This window comes from Dromaius novaehollandiae, chromosome 6, assembly GCF_036370855.1.
Source record: "Dromaius novaehollandiae isolate bDroNov1 chromosome 6, bDroNov1.hap1, whole genome shotgun sequence".
Lineage (NCBI taxonomy): Eukaryota > Metazoa > Chordata > Aves > Casuariiformes > Dromaiidae > Dromaius > Dromaius novaehollandiae.
The window spans coordinates 29,458,658-29,486,643 of record NC_088103.1 but is presented as its reverse complement, the minus strand read 5'-3'; the positions used below and the strand labels follow the sequence as shown (position 1 = coordinate 29,486,643).

At 38.6% G+C, this 27,986-nt stretch overlaps 1 protein-coding gene across 2 annotated transcripts in view; it reads right to left on the bottom strand.

Moving 5' to 3' along the window:
* The window catches only part of TNKS2 (tankyrase 2), a 34,408-nt gene extending 15,776 nt beyond the window's left edge, over window positions 1-18,632 (bottom strand). Inside the window, exons 1-14 of one of the 2 annotated variants that reach the window (XM_064514034.1) lie at window positions 18,216-18,632; window positions 10,686-10,910; window positions 9,578-9,673; window positions 9,205-9,241; window positions 8,809-8,884; window positions 7,395-7,489; window positions 6,174-6,240; window positions 4,457-4,643; window positions 3,343-3,464; window positions 2,736-2,827; window positions 2,564-2,642; window positions 1,513-1,684; window positions 696-775; window positions 141-286 (exon numbers count right to left, since the gene is read on the bottom strand). In XM_064514034.1, coding sequence (XP_064370104.1) covers window positions 141-286; window positions 696-775; window positions 1,513-1,684; window positions 2,564-2,642; window positions 2,736-2,827; window positions 3,343-3,464; window positions 4,457-4,643; window positions 6,174-6,240; window positions 7,395-7,489; window positions 8,809-8,884; window positions 9,205-9,241; window positions 9,578-9,673; window positions 10,686-10,910; window positions 18,216-18,417 — 1,676 coding nt within the window. In that variant the 5' untranslated portion in view covers window positions 18,418-18,632. Of the gene's footprint in view, window positions 1-140; window positions 287-695; window positions 776-1,512; window positions 1,685-2,563; window positions 2,643-2,735; window positions 2,828-3,342; window positions 3,465-4,456; window positions 4,644-6,173; window positions 6,241-7,394; window positions 7,490-8,808; window positions 8,885-9,146; window positions 9,242-9,577; window positions 9,674-10,685; window positions 10,911-18,215 lie in introns of those variants that run through there. The other variant, XM_064514035.1, reaches the window with a different exon arrangement.
* Between the last annotated feature and the right edge of the window lie 9,354 nt (window positions 18,633-27,986).

Sequence of the window (27,986 nt, the reverse complement as noted above, 5' to 3'; positions counted from 1 at the left end):
CTAATGAAACTTCCCATGAAAACAAGAAAGTGGATGTCTGACAAAAGATGGGATGCAAATCAGCTAGCAATATTCAAGGCTGATGGATATTATAAGAATTACATCTACCAATAAAACATGTATTATATTTGAAGATTTACCCCTTATCTTTTGCGTGCACATCAGCTCCGTGCTGAAGAAGATACTCAACAACTGATACTCTATTATAGCCAGCTGCAAAATGAAGTGGTGTAGACTGACGTCCTTCAATGTCTCTGCAGTTGACACTTTGAACCGTACATAGTTTCTGTGAAAACCAACAGCCAGAACATTTATAACTACATATGATGCTGCGCATTGTTAATTTAGTCATAAAATGTTGTTATACACATCTGATTTGAAAAATTATATATTTTCATTAAATTTCTTCGATAAAGCCCTTACTTTTCATAGATTGTTTCCTCAGAAAGAATAATTAGTACCTGCTCTCCCCAAATCCATACCTGTTACTTTTAAGTTTTTTATTTAAAAGTTGAATGCAACTTTTACGACGCAGTCAGTGTTGGATTTTGTCATTTGTAGTTCTTGTGCAATACAAAGGCCTTAGGACACAGATTACAGTCCTAAAACAGCCTGTGTTTTTTTGTCTGTTTATTTTGAGAAATCATAGTTTGGCATACAATTCCCTCTTATTTTTAGGATGGGTTTAGGCTTACTTTTACAGTATCCACATCTCCAGCCTTTGCAGCCTCCAGCAACTGGCGATCTGCATCTGAATTACCTAGTGGGATACCTTCTGCAAAATAAATGATATTGTATGAAAGGTAGCTGTATGTACTTGAAGGAATTTGTTAAGACAGGAAGTCATTTGAGTATTTCAAGTATTTTTCCTTAAAAGAAAGTTAACCAGCTATAGACAAGTTTTGTCTTTTCTTATGATCTACAATTGTTGCTGTTAACTTCAACAGTGTTTGCAAGGCTCCAAAGCCATATCAAAGCTGACCTCAGCAACATGCTTCCTACCCATTTTGGAGTACTGTGGAACCAATTAAATATTCTTATTCAGTTTCAGAACTAGGCTGTCTCAGGAAGCTTGTTTGTATGTGTATAAATGTCCAAACTTTATTCATCAAAACCCCTACACCCTGTTGCCTTAGTTCACAAAGGCCAACAACCATTTTTGCTTTTGAATCTCATTTTCTACTCAGGAGATTCACCCCTGCCCACTGCAGGGGTTTTCCAAAATGATTCCAAGTGGCTACACAATTAAACATTCTGAGCATCTCGACAATCTGTGTAGCTGAATGCTACAGAGTAACAGATACCCTTAACCACACCTATAGCAGACACTTGAGATGTTTTTTCCATTATCATGTGCACACCTTAAGAACTGTACAACCTAAACCAGTTTTCAATCTTTCAGAGAAAATTTTTTGCTTTTGTTTGCTCTTATTCCTTGATAGCACTTGAAATGGCAAGTAAAATGAAACTTGACATTTATTTAACATCCATTTCTAAGGCAATCAATTGTACCTTGTAGTAGCTGTTGCACACTTTCTGTCCCCATTTGTAAGGCTGTAAAGCCCTGCAGTGACACAATGGAAGGATCACATCCAGAACTCAATAGCAGTCTGCATGTCTGAAGGTGACCACAGTGTGCAGCTCTATGAAGAGAGGTCTGACCAAGATTATCCAATGCATTAACCTAAAAGTAACACAGAATCTTGAGAATACGTCATTACAAGAAATACCATCAAAACTTAACATTAAGGCTATTTTCATTGGTGACCAGTGGGATTTCACAGGCACTCTTCTTACTTGAATCAAAGGAACACATTCAGCATATTTCCAAAGATTATAAAGTTTCAGAAGATAACTTTACAAACTGTTTTTGCTTTTTAAAACTGCACTCACTGAAGATATTGAGTAATTCCCAGTACGAGTTAAACGAACAATTACAGCCTATTTACCACATACAGAATAGGTCTTAATTTTGTTCATGACGGCACACATCCTTTGTTCAAACAAGCAGAATAGTTTTAACTGTATCATCTTATTGCAGTCTTTCAGATTATATAAGCGTCAATCAAGTTAATTAAGATATATTTACCAATTTAAAACCCTGCACCCAGGGCATACTTATCTTCTCTACTGTTCAACTGGTTTTGATCATTACTTCTCCCTAAATGTCACAGCAGTCCAGCTGTATTAAAAAGTTCCATAAGACAGCCGACTCCTAGTTTTGAGCAATTCAAACATTACAGAGAATATCTCCTATCTATATTTTCTCCTGAAGGAAATTTGGCCTAAACTCTGTGTTGTATGATTTAACCTTTTGCCTTTACTGTAATTTTACTGCACAACACCATGTATGGTCTACTTACTTACTCAAAGTATAGTGCTGTACTGATGGATCAACAGCCTTCCAAACTTCCAAATAATAAATAATTATAAATAATAATAAATAATAAACTTCCAAACCCTCAAAACTTTGGACAGCTGAGTAGACTGGGGACACATTTTCATGCTGTGAAAACACACAGTAGGTAAACCTAAACAAAAAAGTATAAATAGTGACTCATACCTTAGCTTCATGTTTCACAACTACTTCAACAACATCATTATGGGCTTTTTCTGATGCTACATGTAGAGGAGTCAAGAAGCTGTTAAAAGAAAAAAAAAAATGAGTAATTAAAAATGTATTCTGTAAAACCTCCTAAACAAACAGTTAGGCGTATTCATTTGTAACCACTCACTCTTTTGTCTTTTCATTGATGTTGGCTCCTTTCCTCAGCAGCAATTCACACACTTGCTTTCTCTTCGGATATGGGGATGCAGCAGCACAGTGCTGAAAACATTACAAAATTGTAGCATTAACAACTAACTCACAACATACAGATTTTACTACTTGCTGATCAGCCGAAAACTAAGAGCTGGTTCTATGCAAAGCCGACAGAAAAAAAACACGTAGAAGCTTATTAATTCAGGAGATTCCACATGGGCTCATGGATTGACTCTGGTATTTTCCAACACACACTCTCCAATAATTGCCGGAAAACTTCAGGCCTTAAAAACAAACAAAGCTAACATATGTAGCTTGCTGTTGCTTAGAACTAGACTATTCTAGAGAAAAAGAAAAACAATTTCAACAACCTAAATAAAACTGGCAAATTTGATTAGTCTTAAAATTAACTTTAAGCAACAAAATATAAATCAATGTTACTTGATTTTTTAAATTAGACAATGCATATTCCAGTTTGGTCTGAATTAAACTGTTCAGCACAGAAATCTTCAGACTGTTATCTACTATTTTTAGGTCAGCCACAATATATGCAAAATAATTAATAAATCCTGAAACATTACCAATGCTGTCTCATGTGTTTGAGGATGCTTGAAGTTCACTGTCTCCAAAGAAAGATGTTTCTTTATGCGAGCTACATCTGATTCTCTTGCAGCCTGTAGCAGTGAATGACCTTTGAATTCATCTAAAAACAAACAAAACCCCCCCCACACGTATACCAGCAGGTTACACTTAATTCTAACAGGATCAAGAGGATTGTTTCTTTCAATTAGAGAAAATATTAATTTTCTTTGTTGGTAAGATAGCCAAGGGGCATCTTTCCCTATACAGAAATTTCAAACTCAAAGACCTAAGCTTTTAAATCATTTGACAAAACTTATTAGCCAGTAAGTCAAAACAATACAGGAACATACCTTGATTGCCTCCAAACCAAAACCAGAGATATCCAAGCTGTCTGAACAAGATCTATTTCACTCACCACTGTTCTAGGTTCTGCTCTTTGCATATGTACGAGTCCAAATATAAGTAAACCTTTATTTCTGATCTCCCTTTGGAAAACCATATCTAGTTGTTAACACGTGGCCTAATATAGTATGCAAAGGTCACTTCTGTACATATTCTGGAAAGTTACTGTTTGTCCACTCACAGACAGAAATTGAGGACATTCTTGTCAACCCTTCAAGTCTGCTGGACAAAATGAATGCCTTTCATCAATTTCTTTGAAGTTTTAGTCATGGCAGCGCACTCAAAACACATGTATTCAGCATTCTAAACAATTAAGGTTTTTCTTTTGTTCAAATAAAATACAGTGCAATAAAGAAATATTTCAACAGCCTTGATGCAATGACAGGAATAAGTGTGGAAAATGAAAGGGTACTGGCGAGGTTGTGAAAGGAAAAGTGTATTCAGGGAAGAAAAAGATACAAAAGCCATTGCAACCAGATGACTGTAGAATTTAAAATAAAACTATTTTAAATGCCTACGTTCAGAAAAATATAGCAATCTCAAATTATATAAAGATGTTGTCCTAAACAGTGAAACGCACTGTCAAACATTACACAATTGCTTGAAAAGCATAAGCATTTTCCAAATGTGATTCCTGGCAGTTCACTGTCTGGAAAACCATAGTACATATTACAATCTATAACTGAAGAACTGAGCTCACTTTATACTCACATGCTAATCGTTCTTTTAATTGGGGTGTTGGAGCCAAGTCGATGGTGCTTTTGTTGTGACAGTTCAACAGTGTTGGATCAGCACCGTAACTTAACAAAAGAGAACACACTTCCACCCTGTTCTTAGAAGCTGCTTCATGCAGAGGAGTGAATTGCCACAGATCCATTGCATTCACACATGCTCCATGCTTGAAAAGGAAAGGGTTAAAAAAGATGCAATATCAAAAACAGATGATTAGAAAAAGCCTTCTGTCATTAATTTCAATGCAATAGATGGTTAAAATCAATGCATGTACGCAAATACTTTCCAAGATATTCTCCAGACATTCATCTTTAATATAACATCTCCACTGACAGAATATTTCAGCACATTGCAGCTTTTAATCCTCCAGTGTCCCAAAGATACATCTGCAGAAGCCAAAGGAAGGCTAGTCCCTTCAGGCTTTCTCCAGCTTCTCTAAAAAGAGAGGAGCTCTGCTACTGGACAAATCAGAGGAAGAGCCTAGTTAACCCCCTCCAAATCACATTTGTACAAGCTTCTGTCTCTTGTTGCTCTAGAAAAAGTCTCCAGTGAACAGTTTCACTAAGATAAAGATATGTTCTGTGAATATCCCCTGAGAGATAAAGGCTAAATATCTAAAAGGAGGTAGGCACCTAAAGTTGATTTGGACTCAAATGATTTAAGTAAAGGTTCTGTCAGTAATACTCTTGGATGTTTACTTTCTATGTAATTCTTCAGTGCCTAAAGTAACGTTACTCAATACTCAATGTTACTGTCTGGAAGCAAGTCTGGTAGGGCATGTTCTTTCCCACTGCTTGACTATTTTAACCTTTTATGATACATGCTTATTTTAATCACTTGTTACTTTATTTTTGGTAAAGAAATAGAAAAATAAAAGGAATTAGTGTGGACTGAGATGTACAGGGTTGACCAACAGCTAGTCCCTGAGCGTCCAAACATCCACAGTTATGTGACAGAAAACCCGCAGCTGCTACAATGTTCATGATTTGCTGTAGCAGCTGAAAATGGACACCGTTCAAAAGTCCTTTTGTGGACAACAGTCAGATCTTTCAAGCCACATCTTGGAGCCCCTGGTTTAATGTTTAGTAGTGTATCATACTTTGTCCTCAAGATTAACATAACCCAAATAAATCACTTTGGCTCTGAGAGTTCACTTATGCTATGAAAAAGTCGACACACTTTTTCTTTCTTTGGTGTGAGAGCTATGATTCAGGGCCAGAATTGATGTTGTAAAGAGACTGACTATTCTTTAATCTTAAACATTTACAATCTTTATCAATACACTTTCCAAAAACCCTTTTCATACTGCATCTTCTGAAATATTTTTCTATTGTCAACTAGAATAGAATATCCCTCAGGGGTTTTTTTTGTGGGTTTTTTTGCATGGGGGATGGGAGGGTTGAGAGAAGGAATACTTACATGGTGGTAAGAAAAACATTCAACTTTGGAGCCAAGAAGGAAAAAAACAGATAGCATGTTTATAAGGAGAAAGCTTCCTTGCAAGCAGAAGGTGCTGTTGAGATTTAGCTCCAGCCTGATAATCACTAACTAACATGGACAGCAAAACAAATCAATCATTCTTTTTAAGCTTTGTAAATTTAAGTACAAAATAAAAGATATGCAACTTTCATTAGTCTATTACAAACTGTTCGTATGCAGTATCACCCAGTTTAACTTAATCTCCTCAAAGACCAACCTTTACTAGAAGCTCTGTTACTTCATAATGACCATAGGAACAGGCATTGTGAAGTGGAACCAAATCTCTGTGTAGGAGAGAAGGGGAGGAATATGTTATTACACATTTCAATTACAATTTTTATCTAGAACAGTGCAAATAACAGTATATTGCATCTTGAGCGTTTTACAAAAATAGTGACTGTGACTCTTAAATGAAGTTGAGGGCGACATAATGTTCTGGGGAAGAACCCAGAAAAGCTCTACAATGTTATTCAGAACAATAACCATTAAAAATGACCAAAACCAGAAATGAATTACAATGTCTTATTGCATATGAAATGGTTCCTCTGACAGACTTGGAACCCTAAGCAGAAAGAACTATCTGCAGGAGCTTTTCAGGAGTGACAGTAATTATTTCCTTTTTCACAAGAACACTGCTGTAAGATTATCTTCTCCCCTGGAAACTAAAGGAGTCTTACTGAGTAACATTTAAGTAACTGTACAACGTTCTACAATCTACAATGACAGCAGAGCTACCGTGTTTTTAAGGCCGTCTTCATACTCTCTTGAACTGAGCTGTCTTAGGAGCAACTGAGAAATTGCCCAAAGTGAATTCTTTCCCTGTGGGCTATTAAGGGAGGGAGGACTGACAAAAGTGAATTTCAGCCCCAATGGGACACCTGAAGCTGTCTCATCAGGCAGCTATTCATGTGTCTTTGAAGTGATCTGAGAAAAAAGGAGGAGTAAAAGTTGTTTTCCGCAATCTTTAATGTACGTACATACACACACATTTTTAAAAACCGGTTTCTCATTATATTTTATGCAATTGTAAATAAACTTACATTCTATATTTCACTGGATTTCCTGAGATGCTTAAAAATGTAGTCCAAATAAAGCCTTTGAGAAACAGATCTTCAACTTTATCATTTTATCACTGATTCAACCATTAAAACATTTGCTGACTCCACAGTGGTACATGAAAGTATATTATTAAACAAAAGATATGTTGTTTAATGATACCTAAAAAAACCCAGCATATTTTATGGTGAGTTCAGTTTGAGTTGGGCTGTTTCACAAGACTTAAGACAAAGCACTTTGTATTTTTGTCATGACAGATTAAAAGATGGCATAATGGCCTCAAATCCAAAATTTTTCATGGTTAAAATGGTATTAATATTCTTTAACACAGCTTAATTTTGAACAGTTTATTTATTCTGAACCCAGCAAGAAGTGAACCTACCCTTTATCCTTAGCATGCACATCAGCTCCATGCTGCAGTAACAGCTGCACTATTTTAACACGGTTATACCCAGCTGCTAAATGTAAAGGAGTTGACTGAAAAGGCAGAATGTAGATGTAATCAGTAACACAAAATCGACTGTTTTTTTTCCCCAATACTTGTTAACAGTTCTAATTACTGAGGTCTTTAAGGTACTTGCAACCTCCCTTCCCCCCCCCCCCCAAAAAAGAGTGCTTGAATCAGACATTTAATATCTACATTCATTCCTTATTGACTACTCTTCTAGTTACAATAAACACAAATCCTAAATTTATTTACTCACTAACACATTCTGACAATGAAAGCCCTCTTAACAGACTTTTGAGTCCTGCAATCCATTTCTATGTTTTAGGCTACCATAACTATAAATACTCTTACCTGCTGGGATGAACTATAACCCTTTGCTAAAGGGGAGTTAAGGCGGCTGTTACAAGCACTGACTGCTAGATAGGTCTCCCTGACAATCAATAGATTAAGTTTAGAAATCATCAGAGATGGTTATCCACACCTATGAGTGCATAAGTTAATGGGGTACATGGCAATCTTCACCTTCTTTTCTACCTTCTCCCCCTCCACAGAGCAGTCAGATAACTGCTCTATGGTCTTTCTTGCAAACCCACTCAAGAATACCAGTCAGCAGCACCAAGCACAGAGCTGAAAGGCAACAGAATTTACAAACTCTTCATTTACAAACTCATCAACTCAATGACTTTGTACATTTCTGAAGGTTCAGCCTCACGCTTAGAAGGTGAGAAAATAGAGATGTGTAGGTATTTTGGAGATTCCAGTATCTTACAGCAAAGCCTAACACAGAGAAATGGGTTCAAACAAAAATTAACCAACTAAAAGGACAGAGTACACATACTTAATGAGAACTACTAGGATACCAAAGTTAGCTAACTCAGCTTCAGTAAGCTACAGGCTTAGCTTGGGGGTCTATCAGAATTTTTTTTTAAATGGAGATTTTGAATGTTTTTGCAAATATATCTTTACCAATACTTATAGCGACAATTAACCTGATTCTGAAACAGTGGCGATAACTTGCCTAGGGTTTTGGGTGAACAAGGGGCCTACTTATACTTCTTTATTACATGGTAACTATAATAATCTATGAAAGGCTTCCCTTCTTTCTCACTGCAGATGTGAAGCAGAAATTTCAATTGAGAAGATGTTAATTTACTGCTCCTAGACAGAAGCACTCACACATGCCTTTTAAGGTTAAAACGCATAATCAGCTAGGACATTCCTTCTCCACGCAAATATTTAAGAAAATATGTAGAATCCATGTTTAGCATTCTTAAAATCTGGTCAAATGGTAACCTTGAAACCTTTAAGAATGACTTAACGTTAAAGCAGGTTTTAGACAAAAGAATACCTTTCTGCCATCACTTGCATGGCAGTTAACATTTAACGGTGTAAGAAGAGACATCATTTTTTCTTCATTTCCACTCCTAAAAAACAAGATATGAAATAAGCAAAATTCTTTTTATCCCTACTCTTAATAGTTTATTATGTTCTTGTGTTTTTGCTTGCTGTTACATATCTTTAGAGCAGATTTGTAGAATGTATTTTCCTGTATATTGTATGCATTAAAGGCAAAGCAAAAATATTTATATACATACTCTAGTAGTTTTATTCACAGACAACAGCCCAAGCTTAGTATCTAGAGGGAAAGCCAGCTCAAAAGCTAATACATATTCATTACATACAAACCTCCAGACAATTCCGAAAATACAACTAAATTCCAGATGTCTTCCGTAGAAATGCATACCTGGCACTTTCTAAGAGTTCATCTTTCTTGTATTCACCTGAAAGTCAAAAGTGAATTTCTTTAGCTGTTAAATAGCTATGTACGTGAAGATCATGAATGGAAATGTAATACTTAGCTGCCTCCTCCTCCATAATTTTAGAGACCACAAGTGCTAAAAATTTTACAGCCCATTACTGAAGTAGCACAATAAACTGTTTATCCAGAACACATCCCATGACTGAATACATTCTGAGATGACAAAGGCCACAGGGGTATTTTCTATTCAGAATTATAAAGCTAATATCAGAGGAAGAAAACAGAATACTGTGTTATGTTCGAGTGTTATTAGCCATAATGTGTTCTCAATGAATTACAAATAAGGATTATCACTTACCAGTCAGCACTGCTTTTGCAGATGGGTCTGCTAAATCCAAAGCTGTTCTTCCATCTGTGTTACGGATGGTTGGTTCAGCACCATGCTGCAGCAATACTACAAAATAGCAAAGTTTTCATGAGAAAACAACTCTATAGGGCAGACAACTCTATAAGCCTTATGAGATGTATCATTTACCTAAACAGGAAGCAACAAAAGAAAAATATGCAGTTATCAGTCCTAACTTCCTCTCTCCAATTCTGTAGGTCAAAAATTCCTTAACATCGTCTGCAAACAGTTTAACTACCAAAACATGCCTAGACACGTTTTATGAGACAAGGGCAGAAGTGGAACATTCACAGTCTGACAGCAGGCAATCTCATTTGAAAGACTGTGACTAAAACACCCCAAAAGAATGGTGGCTACCTCTCCATCAGAGCCAGAGCCTGCTGCCTCAAAACCATGAGCGACTATGCCCTAAATTGTATACAGAGGTAGCAGGCCACACATCTTTCTAGACCTTTCACTGGTACTGGGGCCAAAAATGCAGTGCTATATGTCCAGTTCTCCAGATGTGCTTCTGAATAAATTAAATGGAAGGAAACAGCTCAATGCAAAAAACAGCTTCTTTAGCACATGCATACATTTCTACCTCAAGTCTTGGGACTGTGCAAGCAAAACATAAGGTCAATATAATGTATTTTCCTTGCTTAAGTTTAGCTCATACACTCCACTAATTAACATGGCTGCTATGCAGAGAGACAAAATGAATCCATCATTACAGACAGTTCTGTTCACTATTCTGCACCATGAGTAACAGCAGAAGGCAGTACAGAGTTGAGGCTGAAATGGCAGAGAATCCAGTCCCATTACATTGCTCTAAAGTGCTTTCCTCATGAAGTCAGTGTGAACCATTATATTTAGGGAATGATCAAAAACAGATCTAAAACCTGCAGTTATTTTCTCAGATAATACTGGCATATGAATTTAAGTTTACAAAATACTTTTGGATTTAATCCTTACATTAGATGTAGCTTCACAGAATAAAAACAGGTTTTCAAAGTTTTTTTTTTAAAAAAACAAAACAAAAAGAAATGAGTCAGTCATAGGAAGAATGGGAAGAAGTTACCGATGCAGACATCTGTCTTGCCCTTAATGGCAGCTTCATGAAGGGGAGTGTAATTCCAATTATCCCGAGCATTAGGATCTGCACCATGCCTCAAGAGAAGATTGACAACTTCGGCATGTCCAAAAGAACAAGCGTTGTGAAGAGGAATAAGGCCTCCATCATCTCGAGCGTGGACATTGGCACCACTTTGAAGTAAATATTCAACTACATCCTTCCGACCAAAACCTGGAATAGATAGAGCGCCCTGTGTCATCTCTTAGAGAAGAAAAGTATGGGGGTGGGGGAAGAAACCCCCTTGTCTCACATATCCAAAGTAAAACAACAAACTTCCATAAAATCACAAGCAGCATTCCTTATTAAAGAAACATTTACACACTAAGGCTAGTTATGAAACCCCTAAGAACTATACTAAAATCAGCAGAAAAATAGTTTAAGATTACTGGAACAAAGGTCAACAGCTTCTTGAAAGCATAAAAGAGCCGAACACTGACAACAAAATAACCCACTTCTGTGGCTGTTAAAGCTAATAATATTTTGTATGATTCAGTACAAGAATCCCACTTGATGACCAATGAACACAGCAGGAGAGATTACGAAAGCCTCCAGGGACATTTTGCAAAGGATGGAAACAGGCAGCAGTTGATGCAGCTTTTGTCTTGAACCTAAGAAGGAATTACATTCAAGACAAAAACTTAACAGACAGGACCCAAGATTTTACTGTTTCCTGTAACTAGTCACTGAATGTTCACAATTCATAGTTAAAATGGATTTGTGTGACACAGATCTGACATGGATACGACATGACTGAATCCTTATCTTTTCCCCAAAATACAAAAGAGTTGGGTGCCAGACCCTAGCTTGCCTGTACAAAAAAATTGCAGAAATTCTCACAGTTGCTTAAAATAATTATAAACTTAAATGGAACTTATAGCATTATCTTCAGAACACATACCAGTTACATTCAGATCATGAGACAAATTTTATACCAATGACTACTATCCTGATCATGTGCTTCAAAAACAAGAACAAAAATCCACCACCACTTAAGCTGCTATAACACTTAAGCTGTTATAACTGATACAGCTCAATGTGGATACATTCTTGAACTGCCATGACAGTAGGATGCACATTTTCACTGGTATAAAAGGAATAGCTACAATCTTAATACTATTTAAAGTAACTCCCTCTTCAGTATTAATTTTCTTATCCGTTCAATCCTCAAAGTATTCACTTTAGGGAACAGAGTCAAGAAATAGAACTCTCCTTCAAACTTTTTAAATGATGCAGTATTTTATCATAACCATGTTTAATCAAAAGAAAGCCTTTCAATGATACAGAATGTAAAAATTAAGATATTTGAATAAATGGAAAAATTTGCCCTTTAAAGCAAGTAATATTAAGACTACTGTTGCCTCTGAACAATGCAAATTTTAAAAGACTGAAAAATAAGTTTGATTATATTCTTATTCACATGGCTACTTTTTAGGAAGGCACAAGCTGTTATTAATGTAACCACCTTTCAGCTCTGCAATTACATAGGGCCTGGCACACTGAGATTCTGATAAATCAGTAGGTGTTACAGCTCACAGGTGCAGTACAGTAGTTCCAATAATTAGAAGCAATGGCTGTGGGATTTTTTAACCTATAAAGTGCAGGGAAGACTAGTGGTCTTTAAAAGCCAGTGCCCACGATACTCTGCCAACCTGCAGTCAGGCTGCAAGTTTGCAGAAGGACCAATAGCTGAGCCCAGGGAACAGCAGGGGGTAAGACTGGGTAGAGAACAAGGCATGTACGATTCATATTTCAGACTTTTAAAATAGTTATATAGCATGAAAAAGTATTTTACAGAACTACACTGCTTATATTAAAAAAGCAGCTGAGCTGCGCTGCTCTAAGGCTAAAGCTCTAGAAGCATGGCTGTCTACTTTCTAAGGACAATTAATATAATACACACATAGTTTTCATCTTTGGAAGTATCACTTAAGTAGACCCTTACGGACAGAAAAAATTATCTAAGAGACCATTCTCTATAGAAGAAAGTTATTACAAGAGTATGCACAACCATAATTTAAAGATATTCGTAAGTTCTAATTTCACTGATCCCTAATATGATTATAAATATTTGATCATGACTGAAGCACAAACATGCTCTTACATTCTCTGGCACGGTTTTCCAAACCTGTCATTTAAGTTAGCGGGTAGCAAAAAATATGCCTACTCGCACATTTGGGACTAGAAATATGTAAGTAAAGTAATTGTTCTTATAAGCCAATTCTTTAGTTACCATAATTTAATATTAGCTGTATCTTCCACATTTATAAAATAGCAAATAAACCAGTACCTCAAACATTTATCAACTGTGTCTATGCTTTCTCTAACATCTTCAAAAGTGGCCAGAATGACTTAGGACTTTTGTTTATAGTCATTATGCCTATATGGTTATGCTCTAAAGGACACTGCTGACAAAATTCCCTCAAAAGTTTCATGAAGGTCTGGGTGGGTCTCAGGGATTACTAGGCAGGTAGTAAGCCATATACTGGTACATACCAGATTTGTGCTAAGTACATGATGGGAAAAAACCCATGTGTACAGAACTTGCCCTTCCTTGCTTTAAATTTCTGAGTTGCAAACCTTTTTCTCCAAAGAGATCAAGAACTGGGGATGAAGTCTCTTTATGAGAGCTTTTTCCTCAGACCCAATCATCATGCAATTACAAATAACAATTATACTCAGACTGTAACAAATTCAAACTGTGTTATAAATCGCCCATGGAAAGTCACTGGGTAGAGAGAATTCAAGGGCAACGTAACCCAGAAATTATGTTTATGGCTGATGATTGCACAGTATTTCAGTGACAAAATCAGAGAACAGATAAAAAGACATGCTAGCATTTTAGTTACAACCGTGAATTTTTTCATAGCACGGTCTATTTAGCAAATCCTTCTTCCAGACTGACAATCACTGAAAACCTGGAGCAGGAGAGGCTTTCACCTTTGCTGTTAAGAGCTCAAAAAATGAATGTTGTAATTTTCAGCAATTTCTGGATCCCACTATTTTTTTGTGCTAAGTCCATAAATGTGATTACCTAGCCACGCTGAGAGGAGATCCCATATACAAGTTAAATGTGCTGAAGACAGGAAATGTCTTCAGAAAAGCCTTTTTAAAAATTCTATCTTTCCTTCTCCTCCCTCAAATGTCTGGTAAGGAACCACACTGCCCATAACTTTCTATGGATTATAAAGATGCTGCTACGTGAAACTTTTTAATCCCAGAATGAACACCCAGGTACTTTCAGGGCAATGGTCACCAAACAGAAACGTGCTTCAATTCTTCAAAATACATTTGATTACATAATTCAAATTTTACTTTGCTGGGCACTTTAACTCCTATAGAACCACACCCTGTAGGTCAAATATGCTTTTGATTCTTAATATTACACTGCTACCTATATTATAACTAGCAGATGGTACCTTTCCTGTCCTCCCAAGCTGCTTCTCTGAAAAAAATAGCAGAAGAAATTCACATTAGATCTCTACATACGTATCTCTAGGTCCTACAGACAAAGACTTTTCCTTTTGTTTAAAAAGCAATAGCGTTGATGCTTTTTGGTACTATTATGCAGCACAGGCTTTCCCAGATGTGTTCAGTAATTTTTTTTCCTAATGCCCAGAGAGAGCAACTGTAGCCATTTACTACAGACATCCCATATCTGGCTGGATACAGGCTGCAAGTCTAAAGAAGCTGCCAGAAATTCCAGCTTGTGCTATTGCACAGACACAAGTCAAACTAACAGAACATGAGCCACAAAGTCCATACACTAGAAATGCAAACTGGATCAGATCTATCATACATGCCAGAAAAATTTCTCTGCACAGGCACAGTAAGTCATATCCACTGCACATGCATGCTTCTGCCGCCAAAATAAAAATCAGTATCTACACGACATATATCCAAACAGCCCTATCTTCTATACATTGAATTATATGCAGCACATTTCTCATTCTTAAATAAAGTAAATATAGCTTTCATAACTATTTTAAATATTCTTATTTTTCTTAAATATGTTTCCTCCTGCATTTCTTATACCTTCAAAATTCCCTAAAATTCTGTTTCAGTTTGAATGCATACTCAAAATTTGGTAATTTCTTACAGGATCTACTCAGACAACACCTTTCACAAGTGACAGAGTCCTGCAAAGATGATATCAAAGCCGTTTTCCACAACAGACTGCTTGGTATCTTCTTTTGGTACCCCCCCCCCCCCCCCAAAAAAAAAAAATGTTTTCTAGAAACTGCTTTGGCTACGTTAGAAAAACCTCTGATCCAATTTGCTGCCTAGAAGTTGTGCCTCTGGTGGATAAACATCATTCATTTTTTGTACAGAAGACACGCCTGTCCCTCAAAGCTTTGATGTATATCCATGGTTTTGAACATGAAATGCTAAACTTAGTGAGAATCAATACCAAAATGGATTATTACTCAAATGTGGTAAATCCCTTTATAGGTGCTGAGGAGTGACAGGTGAATTAGCTCTCTAGTACATGGATTCAATCACATACAATTCATGGACGACCCATAGCTTTCCTCAGTGCAAAGCCAGCATTCATTTGGAAAATATCCAAAGTAGTACAGCAACATGTCCAAACTACCTGCAGTTATTTTAATGTGGCAACAACACTTTATTTGCATCGTACCACTTTCTGTAACTTCTCCTCAGTAGTAAATGCACAGCAGGGATTCCCTGCTTCCTTGTGGAAGTATTTGTACAAGAGGGCACCATATATGGAAACAGAAGTATTTTCTCATTATTTTACAAAGGATGTACGTGTACAGAGGAGGTAGCCAATCTCTGCACAACAGCCTCTCCCTCCTCTCTCTTGTTCTCGCTGGGAGTGGAAAGAGAAGACAGCCTTTGCCAGCACAGGAAAGGAAGCCAGTATCTACTGTTACTGTTCCTCTTTGCTATTAGTCCGCTGCTGCAAGGATAATTTCAATACCTAGTGAAAAATATGCTGCCATTTTAAAGTATTTTTATTTTTGGCTCTTGAGCTTCTAGAAAAAGACCAACAAAATGGTATCATAGCCTGCGCTTGTGCTAAATAATTGTTGTTTTCATCAAGAACACTTTATTCCAACTGCAGAGTAGAAGGGCTAATTGAGGTCTCCAGTTGACAGTCTTCTACTGTCTGTGATGGCCAAGTAGCTGTTTTGTTCATCTGAAAGGTTATAAACTTTTAGCTTACAAATCCTGAACATCAATCACAACAGAAAATTGTAACTATATGTAGCCAACAATCGCTGTTGCGTCAACTGACGTTCTATTGACATTCATCTAATTCTGACAGGACGAAAAGAGACAGAAATAATTGTTCTACTTGTTAGCTCTGGTTCTTCTCCCCTACCCAGTCCTTCGGTTTTCAGATGAGTTTTACCTTGCACTTTGGTTCCTGTCAAGTCCCTAAAACCTTGTGATTCTTTCAGGTTGACATGCACTGCAATGAAAAGGATTGACTGCCTTTAAATAAGTGTGTGGCTTACAGTGAGAGAAGACTGAGCCTAACATGCTGGTGAACTGTTGACTTAAACATCATGACAACCTATTTCCCCCACACACAATTGCATATTGCAAAAAACTAGAGAGCAAACTATACCAAAATCCCAGTGTGTATTGCTTTTAACAGTGGCACATGCCCAGGGAAAGCTTGCAGTTACAGCAATTCTTAAAATCTATCTTTACAAAATAACACATACAAAAAGAAGTTTTTCTTTTCTTTTCTTTTTTTTTTTTGTCTCCTGTAAATAGGTAAGATCTGGAGGGAAAAAAAAACCTTAAAAATTGGAACCTGAGTTCAGATTAGAATGCCACTGCAAATGAGAAAAAAGGCAATACAAAAATCTATCTTCATGTTTTAGCTTCCTCCATAAGACAAAGTCTTGAAACTGACTGAAGAAGTTGAAGAAGTTTCATAGTCTATTTTCTGAGAACGAATATGTAGACACATCTAGCCTAAAGAAAGCAAGAACACAACAGACTTTTGCTTTTACTTCCTGGAATGTAATTCCTCCAGGGACAGGAAACAGTGTTATTCAATCTGTGAATAACAAGGAAAAAAGCAAAACAAAAAAACCCCCCAAAATACAGGAGTTACTTATGACTATCTTCCTACCTGAGTCTACCGCAAGTAGGCTGGCAGCACAAGAATGCCATCTGAAGCCGTGGAAGACTGTTAAATCAAGAAGTTATGCAAGTATTTTATGCCAGATCTTAATCATAGAGTTTTGGCAGATCCCACAGTCTTCTGAGAGGAGCCATTAGTAATTTCTCTATATCAAGCCTGAAGGGTACATAAGCATGGCCATGGCTTCTCCCATTTACACGCCAACCTGTTTAACATTAGAAGTCTAACAAACACATAAAATTTTTTTATTCTGTACTTTTTAAAGAAAAAGTTTTTTATAGATCAGAAGTTCTGTTTTTCAAACCCAAGACAACAGATCACTCCTGTCCAGAGAGGTGGACCAAATCACAACATTATATGACTAGGCACAAATAAACAAAACAAAGCGCAACCAAACAGAAAAACACTCATTTTTGTCAAGATGCAGTAAAACATACTGATTTATTCAGAAATTCAGAGCTGATAACAGAACAGGCAAGACTGTTGCACGTAAAAAGGTAAGTGCAAAATTGTTTTCCTCTGGATATTTAAAGTTGCCTCCTGGGATCTCTTGTGATCAAGTTTCTTAAATCTGTGAAATGCTGCTGTCCTGAAAAGAGGCTTTCAGAAATTTACACCCACTATGTCTTCAGAACAAGGGAAAAAGGCATCCTAAAGAGAGACCTTTTCGAAAACAATTCGGTGAAGAAACAAATGTCTTTATTACAATCCATGTTGTTTAGCAGATGAGAAGCTGCTGCCTTTTGTAGCCAACCTGTCTTGAGGTTCTACATATAACTGCTGCAATCAAATCAAAAGAAACAACAGCAAAACAACAGCCACAATCAGGTCTTTGTGTGAAAAGGTGGGATACTATCCTCTGGACAGCTGCCAAGGAGAGCAGTTGTTCTGTGATGTCAGTTATTTACGTATCTAAGTACCGAATTAACAAAGTCTGTTTGTTAACGATAGCAGAAAGCTTAGGAACTGTGTGCTCTGACAGGCCTCCTTCGCAGGAAAAACCCTAAAAATAAACGGGCTTGCCGAAATCAATGGAAACAGTACCTGCGAGGCACGTCACCTGTCAGAGCTCACAAGCCACCACAGAAACAGCCCAAAATCTCAATCGAGGTGTCCTGAACGGCAGCCGAGCGTTTTTTAAGGGTGAAAGACGGGAGGAAAAAAAAAAGAACCACCTGTACCACCCGGGGATCTCCCCGCCCGGCGGCGGCCAGGCGGCTCCGCGGGGCCTGCCCGTCCCGCCGCGGCGCTGCCCCCGCCACAAAATGGGCGCTGCGAGCACGCGGGGCCCGCGCAGGCGGCGAGGCCCCGAGCGTGGCCCCCGGGGCGCCCCCGCCGCGCCGCGGCCGTACCTGCGGCGAAGTGCAGCGGGCTGGACTTCCTGCCCGCCGTGTCGCGGCTGTTGACGTTCTCGGGCCGCACCAGCCGCTTCACGCGCTCCACGTCCCCGTTGCGGCAGGCCTCGAACAGCTCGCGGGCCGGCTCCGCCGCCGCGCCGCAGCCCGGCGCCTCGGCCAGGGCGGCCGCCCCGCCCGCGCACCGCCGCCCCGCCATGCCGGCCCGGGCCCGCGGGAGGCGGCCGAGGAGCCGCCGGCTCCGCTCACAGGCCGCGGCCCGCCGACACGCGCCGCTGGGCCGCCAGCTGCGCCCGGCGCATCGCCGCGGAGGGATCCGACGGAGGGGGCGCCGGCGGCGGCAGCTGCAGCCACTGCCAGGCTTGGGGCCGCGCAGGCGCCTTCCGAGGGGCAGGCGCGCGCGGAGGGAGTGCGCGGGCCGTGTGCACGCGCGGGCGGGGGCGCGCGCGCGGAGCATGCGCAGTGGGGGCGTCGGGCGGGGGGCGGGGCGCGGCCGGGTCTCGGCGGCGGGTTTTTCCGTTGGGCTCGAGGGCCTGGGGCGGTGCCAGGGCTGAGGCGGCTGCAGCCCCGCTTGAGCCCAGGGGCGTATAAATTAACATGTAATAACTATTGAGGGGATTTTTTTTTTTTGGTAATTTCTGAAAAATGCGTAAGATTGCGTTCTGCTGCTAGTAGCTTCATGATGTAATAAAGGAGATCCTTATGTGGTTATGTAGCGAAGCATGTTCCTCTAAAGGAGGTAATGTAGTTGCATAGTAACTGTGAAATGGAATTTATACTGTACAATTTATATAGTTTTTCCTTCTTAATCTTGGAAACTGCTGCTAGAAAATAGCGTTGACTGGCATTGCCCACTCAAGGTTTTACACTGAACGCAGAGCATCTCTGCCCTTCCGTAAAGGAGGAGGCAAGCCTGCCAGACAGCCTGAACGGGAAGTGTGAGCGCCGGTGGGGCCCATGGGAAGAGGACTCTTTCGGTAATGCTAAAACATTTTTTCCGCTCACGCTATAGTACTTAAATAAAAACACTTTTGTAAGGGTAGTTGAATAGGGTCAGTGGCTTCCTGTTCCAAAGGCAGGAAAGACGAGTGCCCCCAAAGTCAATTGAACTCGCAGACTATTGTCATACTAGCAATTAAAGGGCCTAGGAACCAGGAAACAGACCCTGCTGCTAATTGGTGCAGCCTAGTCACTTCCAGGCTGTTAAACTCTCCTGGCCCCTGAAATGAGGTAGTTGCATCCAAGCTGCCTGTCCCTGCTCCATGCTAATGCCTAACCTGTGGCCAGGAGTTGTTTGGGAGACTGCTGGCTGTCCCAGGCCCAACCACGTTACAGTGACAGCTCAGGTCCCAGAGCCTATGTCTATAGCCTGGCACTATTTAATTTACTAATATACACATAGCTACAGCTGTGTGACAGAAGAATGCAGATAGCTTAGGCACAGAGACAGAAAATATGTGCTTTGACAGACAGCCTTGATCATGCATATATGTTGTCTACCACCCCATTGGCATGTCTCCCTTTTACCACTTACCTTACAAGCTCTGTTCAGCAGGCAGGATTATTAGTAGGCAGGGAAAAGTCAGGGTATGACCAGAGTCTCTACCAGATTTTGTCACACATACGTAATTCATCCACTGCTTTGCATGTGGCCATAACATTCTGGTGTAAGCTATGATCAAATATGGCTCATCGGCTTGGAGCCACCTCAGACCTTCCCAACATCTCATTCTCCAAAGTATGCATGGTAAAAGCTGCCCTTTCTACGTGCAGGCTCCACAGATGGAAACAAGAGTTGCAGTGCTGCAGTTCGCTTCCTGAAACGTCAGCAGGGCAAACGAGTCGCTGGTAACCTGACTGTGAAAACCCGACAGACAACATGTAAGGAAAATAAAATGTGTATGTTGGGAGTCAAGTTCTAGTTATTATCTGAAGCACTACATTATCTTCCCTCTTAGATAACTGGGGATTTGGAGAGGTGGTGTTGGCTGGAGGAGTAAGAGACCTGCTCTGCCGTCAGTGGACCCTGAGCACCTCCTTGCATGGCACAGCCAGGCAGTGGGGGTTACCGTTCCTGCCCTCTGAGCCCCAGGCTTTGTTGGACACCCATCAAAGCACCTCAGGGAAATCTGAAGTACATATTCATTACATGATCATCCCATACATTTTCTGGTAAAAAGCAGACAGCTGATATGCAGAAAAGAAATCACAAAAAAGTCTTGTGAGAAGTGCTTTGTATTTTACCTGTGATAGCGGTGTTGTTATCTCTGTGACAGTCAAAGGACAGAACAACAAGATTTGCAGAGAGAGAGAATATCTTTTAGTAGGCCAACTAGTGTGGCTGGAAGAAAATACACAAGCCTTTGAGTTCATAAACTCTTCTTCAGGTCTACAACAGAAATAGAAAATGAATTTACTTGAAATTGGTTGCTTTTGTTTCCAATTTGAAGAAGCGACCTGAAAGTCTGTTTTTTCAACTCTGGCAAAAATATATCATTATGAAATGCTAATGGAAAAAGGTTGAAGCAAGTTAGAAAAAGAGCATGCTTATAAAATATATTGTTATTTTGGATCTAAAATTAGGAAACTATCCATTCTTTCCACATCTTTATACTAAAAAGATGCTAGTTTTTAAAATTATCTATAGCCTGGCTTCCTTTTCCAGTATGGCTTCCTGACAGCTTGAGTATAAAACCATGCCAGGTCTCTGTGAACGAGAAATAATTTTTAGATGTGTAATACTTTAAGAGCAGCATTCAGTTCCCCTTGAATTCAGTGAGTCAAAGACTCTTAGCACCTTTCAGGACTGGTCTTTTAATAGCCCTCACTCTGATTTTTGAGAGATCGGCCCTCCATAAAATAAACCTAGTTTTTATTTTATTTATATTTTTATTTATTTTATGAAAAAATGATCTGTAAATTTCAGTGGTTTCTTTCAGTCTTTTGTACAGCACTATAAATTTAGAAAACTGTACTGAAATATATACCCAACCTTCTGGTGAGGACTTTTCCAGAGGAAGCAGGGGGCTATAACCTACCTATTATTAGCTCCACCACAGAAGCTCACCCATTAACAGCTTAGAAACATTTGACTGCCATTTTTTTAGTGTAAATCATGATATACCAATAGCCTCTTCTCTGTAGCATATTTAAATTAGTGGCATGACTTGGCTGAATAAATACATGAATGTATTTTTAAAGAGTGTTTCTACATAGTTTCTTTTGAAACCTGCTTGATTGGTCACTAGAGGGCGGAAAAGAAAAGGGGACTGCTGGGTATGGACAGACTGATAGAGCTGACTGAAAGGCGTTTAGTTTCTCCTTTGGAGACTAAAGGTTGCTTGGGGGCAGAGCCATCTTCCCTGCCATCCTGCAAGACAGTCCATCAGATTTAGGATTTTCAGCTGTCAGCCCTTCATTTGGAGAGGATTTCTCAGCTCTAATTGGTTCCTACAGTGCTTTGCCTTGTGCTTGGAAGCAAATTAAATATCTACTAGTATAAATAAGACACTTCAAGTGTCCAGAGATTTGGCTTATTTCAAAAGAAGAATGATGAAGTGTACTCCTTTGAAGTATTTCCAGGTGAGACTCAGCAAAAAACAACGTTAATTAATGCTGTACATCAGGAAATTATGAAACATGCCTAAAATGAAAATAGGAAATTTAAGAGGGAAACAGAAGTGGCCAATTGTTTAGTAACTAAATTTTTAAAACTATAAGCAGAAACTTTTTCACTGCAAGCTACTTTTTCTAAGCAAAAAGAGATGTTGATTAATTTGAGAAATAAGAGTATACAGCAAAATTAAAGCTGTGTAACAGTGAATGTGTGTGCAATCATATCTTTAAAAGAACTTTTTCCTTCCTGTTTTTTCTTTTTTTTCTTTTTTCTTGTTTTCTTTAAATCAAGTCATCTCAGTTGATCTATCAAGTAGTTCGGCTACTTACCTTAAACAAGCAAGTCACTTTTCTCTGCCAGTCACTCCACTGCCATGAGTGGTTTATATGTGCCAGCTTTGTTTGACCAGCAGATGGGGGTAAAGTGGAATAAATATAACATGTTGTTCTGAAATAACAAAGAAGACATAAAATCTTTTTAAGATGAAAAGCGATTTGGACATAGTGAAACACTGAGAGACAGCATTGCAGAGAGGAGCAATTACATATCTAAATGGTCCCTCTAAGAGACAGGGATATACCTGTGAGATGTAGACAAGCTGTAATGGTAGGAGATTTAGTCATCGAAATACTATACCTGTGTATGCAGCAACCATAAGAGCTGTTCAGCAACTTGGTGGCCAACTGTGAAGATGACAGTTCACATGACTTTTAGAGAAAATTGTAGCTAGTGGTGGGGAGAAGTTTGTGATCCTGACACCAAAAGCACAGAGAAGTGTATGAGAGGTCAGGGAAACTAAATTTAGATCAGTCAGGAAAAAGCTTTTGCTCCAGGACCCCTGTGATTTCTTTAAAATGATTCCAGTTTTCCTGTCAAAGACTACTATGCTGACGTGTGTATAGAGGGCTTAAGGGGGGCTTTTGTTTTTCCGTAGTGCCTTAAACACTTCGGAGAGTATAGAGAGCTTTTATAAAAGCATAGACTCCACACATGCAAAACAGAGTTGCATGGACTGCCAACAAGGGAACATGGCAGAGGCCTGGAGAAGGTAGTTGTTATTAGGAAGAAAGCCACAAGCAGCAGAGGAGCTGTCAGGCCAAAGATAGGCATTGATTAGGGATGCTAGCAAAGCAAATTCATTTGTATCTCAAATAGGTACAAAAAACCTAAAAGCAAATAAAGGCAAACTAGAATGCCTAACCAATGAAAGGAAAGCATGACATATTCAGCTTCTCTGAAGTTGATTGAAATAAAAATAAATGTGGGGTACTTAGGTTATAATCTATCTAGAAATGACAGAGCACTGAGATGGGAAATAGTAGTTCTCTTGGAAATTTCATTTTACTGGGACAAAATTTCTGAGGGGCAAGAACTAGAGAGACTTTCCATGCACCTAAATTGGAGGTCAAGTGAAATTATTGTAACAGACTTCTTCTTCTTTTCTTTCTTTCTTTTTTTTTTTTTTAATCAGCCTGATTTAAAAAAAAGGCTTTGGGGATGTTCAGACCTCTTCACAATCTATCTTGGGCATTTAACAGAAGGGTCTGTTTCCAAGCCCTCTGTGTAGTTAACATGGGGGGGGGGGGTTCTAAATTATGTGCTCTTAAGGGCCCTCTAACACAATTTACCTCTTTCCAGTGACTATACAAGAAGCCTAGGCTTTTAATTCAGATAACTCAATTGGTTGCCTATATCATGTAATGTAAATACCATACAGAATATGCAGTGTGAAGAAAAAGCAAAGAAGCAACTCAGTCTAATATTTTTTTAAAAAGCAGTAGTGTACTGCTCCAACCACTTGCACATGGATTGGCAAAATGTTATTTCAGGAAAAATTGTTGAAAGGAAATCTCTCAACAATTCAAATGATGGCTTTTTGGAATGGCTACTTCTGCAGTCTGCAAAAGAAAAGGCTGTTCTTGACTTAATCCTAAGCAACACAGTTAATTGGGTCAAGAAATAACTATAGTTCTGCCATGAAGTAATAATGATCCAATACAATGGATTTCAACATCTCTAATGGAAGGCTCCTACTGAAAACTAGTCCATGGCACTGATTCAGAAGAGGAATCTTGATAAAAAGAAGGAATGTGATTACATAGATATTAAAATCAGATATGAAAAGAATTAAAATCCTGAGACTTAGTGTGAAGAATATATTTAGGCAGATTATAACCGAGTAACAGAAAGCAGAAAATACTTTCAAAAGGTTATTGGAATCAAATGCTAATGGTCACATGTTGTCAGTAGAAAACAATAAAAATAAATGATCTTTTTTAAAAAAAGTATTAAGAAGTGAACACAGGTATGTATATGTCCTGCTAAGTGTATCTCCATGTTTATCATGGAGATAAACCAACACATGACAATTAGAAGGAAACTTCCTTGGATGATTTTTCCAACATCTTCTCACTTACTGTGGCCAGTACTAATGTCTCAGGAAGGACAGAGTACGTTTTGCCATGGATACTCTTGGAGGAAGCAAGTAGTGATCCATTAAAACAATTCTTATGTTCCTGCAAACAAGATTTAAAATTTGCATCCAAAGATATTTTTGCCTAGAATAGATAAATCTCAAAAGTCTTAAACATTTACCAGATAAACATGATATTTGCATTTCTGCCTGAATTCAGAGTAGGCAATCACTCTCGTATTTTAAGGAACTAATCCTCACTTAGAGGAAATCTTACATTTCATTTATCTGTTGCATGCATAAATTGAAGACAATTTATTTGTTAAGCCTTTTCAGATCAAAGCAAAGCAATACTTTAAATTTAGTGTAGAATTTTGCCAAAGAAACCTAGAATACCCTGTGTAATCAAAGAGCTTTAAAATAATTCTATCTTTGAACTGTATTAAGAGCAAACTATATCGTAAAACTGAAAAAAAAGTCATGAATTTGGCTTTATTTTGAGGCTCTGCCATTTAGGTCTCTATTTTTGTTTGCATAACCTAACTAAGGGAAGTGCGTGCAAGAAAGATATCATCCAACAGTTTCACTGATGCTATATAGAGTGTTTGCTAGATATTACACTGAAGCATATTACTGCAAAGATTCAGCAAGTATTTAGCTCAAGGAGGGACACTGAAACATGCTAGCAAACTAACTCCTTATCTGTAGTACAAGCTTTTTCGTATTAAATCTATATCTGCTGCAAGAAAATAATAATTTTTGTTTTCCACTCATTCATTGACAGATTATTGATGTTACATTGGAAGATTCCTCTATCAGCCACAAATGATGATACATTACCAAAGTTCAAACTGTTTAAGTGTTGTAATATTTATCTTTTCATTTGAATTACATTTTACATGCAGGTTCACTGAATTATTAAGCAAACAGATGGTTACTCCCCTTTCAACTGCCTAGTGACAAATAGCTATCAAAAATATTTTGAAATTATAATGTCTTGGGCATCACTGCCCCAATCCCACCCCCCACATTCCCTACCACCACCCATGTGTCAAGCCATTTTAAAAAATTGCTTTCTTAACTGAAAGAACAGTTAACATATTGGTAGGTTTTCTTTATTGCCAATGTTATCATTTGAAGGAGGGGAAAATATTAGCAAATTAAGTATTGTTGCTTTTTTATCACAACTGAGTAGTGTATGTGAATGGCAATGTACGTTGCACTTTTGTAGATTCAAAACATTTTTCTGGACTTTGTATTTTCTAGCAAGAAACGGAAAGTTTTGAGAGTTTTGTTCATACAATTTTTTCTAGGATTATTTCTATGATCCACTTATTTCTGTAATCCTTTGTAGGCAACTAAGAAGTTTCTTCTGCATAGGCTATAAAAAGTCTTATAACAATAATTTATGTCTTCATTGATCCATGAAAAATCATTTTCCAATCATTCCAGAAAATGCATGTCTTTTTTCTTTGACTGGACATACCTTGACTGCTGGAATGTTGCCTTATGGTCACTCTCATGATCATGATTATGCAGTGATATAACCCAGCTGCCTAAAAATAGTAAATAGTAGTGCTTATATTTCACCTGAGGCTGTGATTATTTTGCATGGTATGTACCCTCTGTGTACTTGGCCAGTACACCCAGTGCTTAACACCTGATAAAATTCCCTTTAGATAGCAACATTTCTGAGTGTATAGGGTGATCCTAGATGCAGGATTTTTTGTTTTTTAGGTAAGCTAGAGCTATGCAGGAAAGAATAATTTCAAAATTATTCTTTTTGTATTTTAGAGGTGACTGAATAAATTTCTATAAAAACAGAAAAAGGCCCTTTTTATATTAAAATGTTGCATGCATGTGAACTACTGTTAAGATGAAATGCACAGGATGTAATTTCAACAGCAAGGTGACTTGAGGGTAAAACTAAATATAGCCCAGGTTCTCTCTGGAGTCCCTCCAGAGGAGTGGTCATAATACTTCTCCCTTTCCTTTTCAGTTCTTTGCCTCATCTGGCCAAGCTCTTTGGTCTTCAAGATGTGGTCTCAAAGTATGAGCTGAAGGAGTCTTCTGCCTCACTTCTCCAGTACTTGCCCAATGGGAGCCCATTTCTCTTCCCAGGTATACCTCATAACCCATAACATTTCAAAACTAGAAACAGAACAGCTAAGTAGAAAATAGTACTCGTTGTGGAGGTAAGATCTTAAAACCTCAGGACATCTGAAATGCTATCATTGCACACAATATACATGCAAACCAAATTGTTCCATAGGCATGTAACACTGAAATGGCTTTCTCCCGGTAGCTTAGTATCAGTTATTCTTCAGAAATAATTTCACTAGCAATCCTTTCCTTGTTGTCTGGACAGATCATGCAGCAGAGCTACTGCTGTCTTTCTGGATGCTTTCCATGTGCGGAAATTCTTTAATGTGTATCAGAATAGTCCCGGAGTGCATATGAGGACATAGCGCCTAGCCCTTTTAGCTTTAAACACAAATCCCATGCAGCAGATAAGTACATGACGAAAGTTTGTCTCATTTGTATTTGTTCCAAGATTAATCATACTCCTGGAAGAAAAAATCTATGGAAAGCATGCTTGTTACTAGGGATCTTTAACTGTATGGAAACAAAACACGTCTATCATTTGAGCTGGTTTGATACACCTAGCAAAATCCCTAGACTCAGAGCAGTGCAAAGCACTGTAGAAATTATGACAGCTTACACAGACAAGTACACATATGGCTCAGTGACTTTCTTTTCCATTCAGACACTTTGGACTATAATAATACCTGATAATTTTATTAGGAATATTAGTTTCCCATTTTATCTCTAGATTGAGTGATATGAAAGAAGTCTGCTTGCTTTAGTGAAGATTTGACTCACCAAAGTGCAGACTTTGCTTATCAGAACAACCGATGCATGCATCCCCTTGTGCAACTATTCTTTCATCTGAGACCAAATGATCACAGTAAGGAAATGTCAGAAGGTCTTAGGAATCCTCCCATTTAGCCAAAATTAGCAGAGCAAACTTGGAACTGAATAAAATTGATCTTTTGTGAGCTATTCTTATCTGGCAGCTACTCAAGGAAAAACAGGGAGGGCAGCAGGTCTCAGAATAAAAGTTAGATTCACTTTATAGAGAGTAGGAAGTAGAAACTGTAGTAAGATATTAAACCAGTGTTGATGCTGCTTACCTTGCTGAGAAAAGCTACAGGAAACCACACTGGCTAAATCTAACTTATGCATTAATGGCAGCCCTGTCCAGCTCTCTTGTCAGTCAGATGGCAGCTTGTGAGCAGGGGTGAAGAGGTGGCCTGAGCTGGTGGTGTGGCTGGGAGATGGACAGGGAGTACAGCACTGCTGCAGTGACAATTTCAAAATAGTATAAATACACCTGTTTTGTCTTTTTTGTAGAGGTAATTCACCTGTAGAGTCGTCTATACTGTAGATAGGGTAGAAGAGTTACTGTGAGAATGGAAGAGGCATTAGCTTAAGTAAAGGCAGACATGCTGCAAAGCAATGTTAGAATCACAGAAGTAGCTGTATCAGCAGAAGAGAGTAGTCCTAACCTCACTATTATTATTGGTTTGAGCATCAGGAACACATGCACTCTAAGCTATGCTCCCAGACAGGCCAAGCTTATGTTAGTTACTTGAGCTAGAGATCTGTATGTGTGGAAAGAGCTTGGGGCAACACTGAGACTCAAACTTATCCCTGAGGAAAGAGAAGCCTGAAGAAC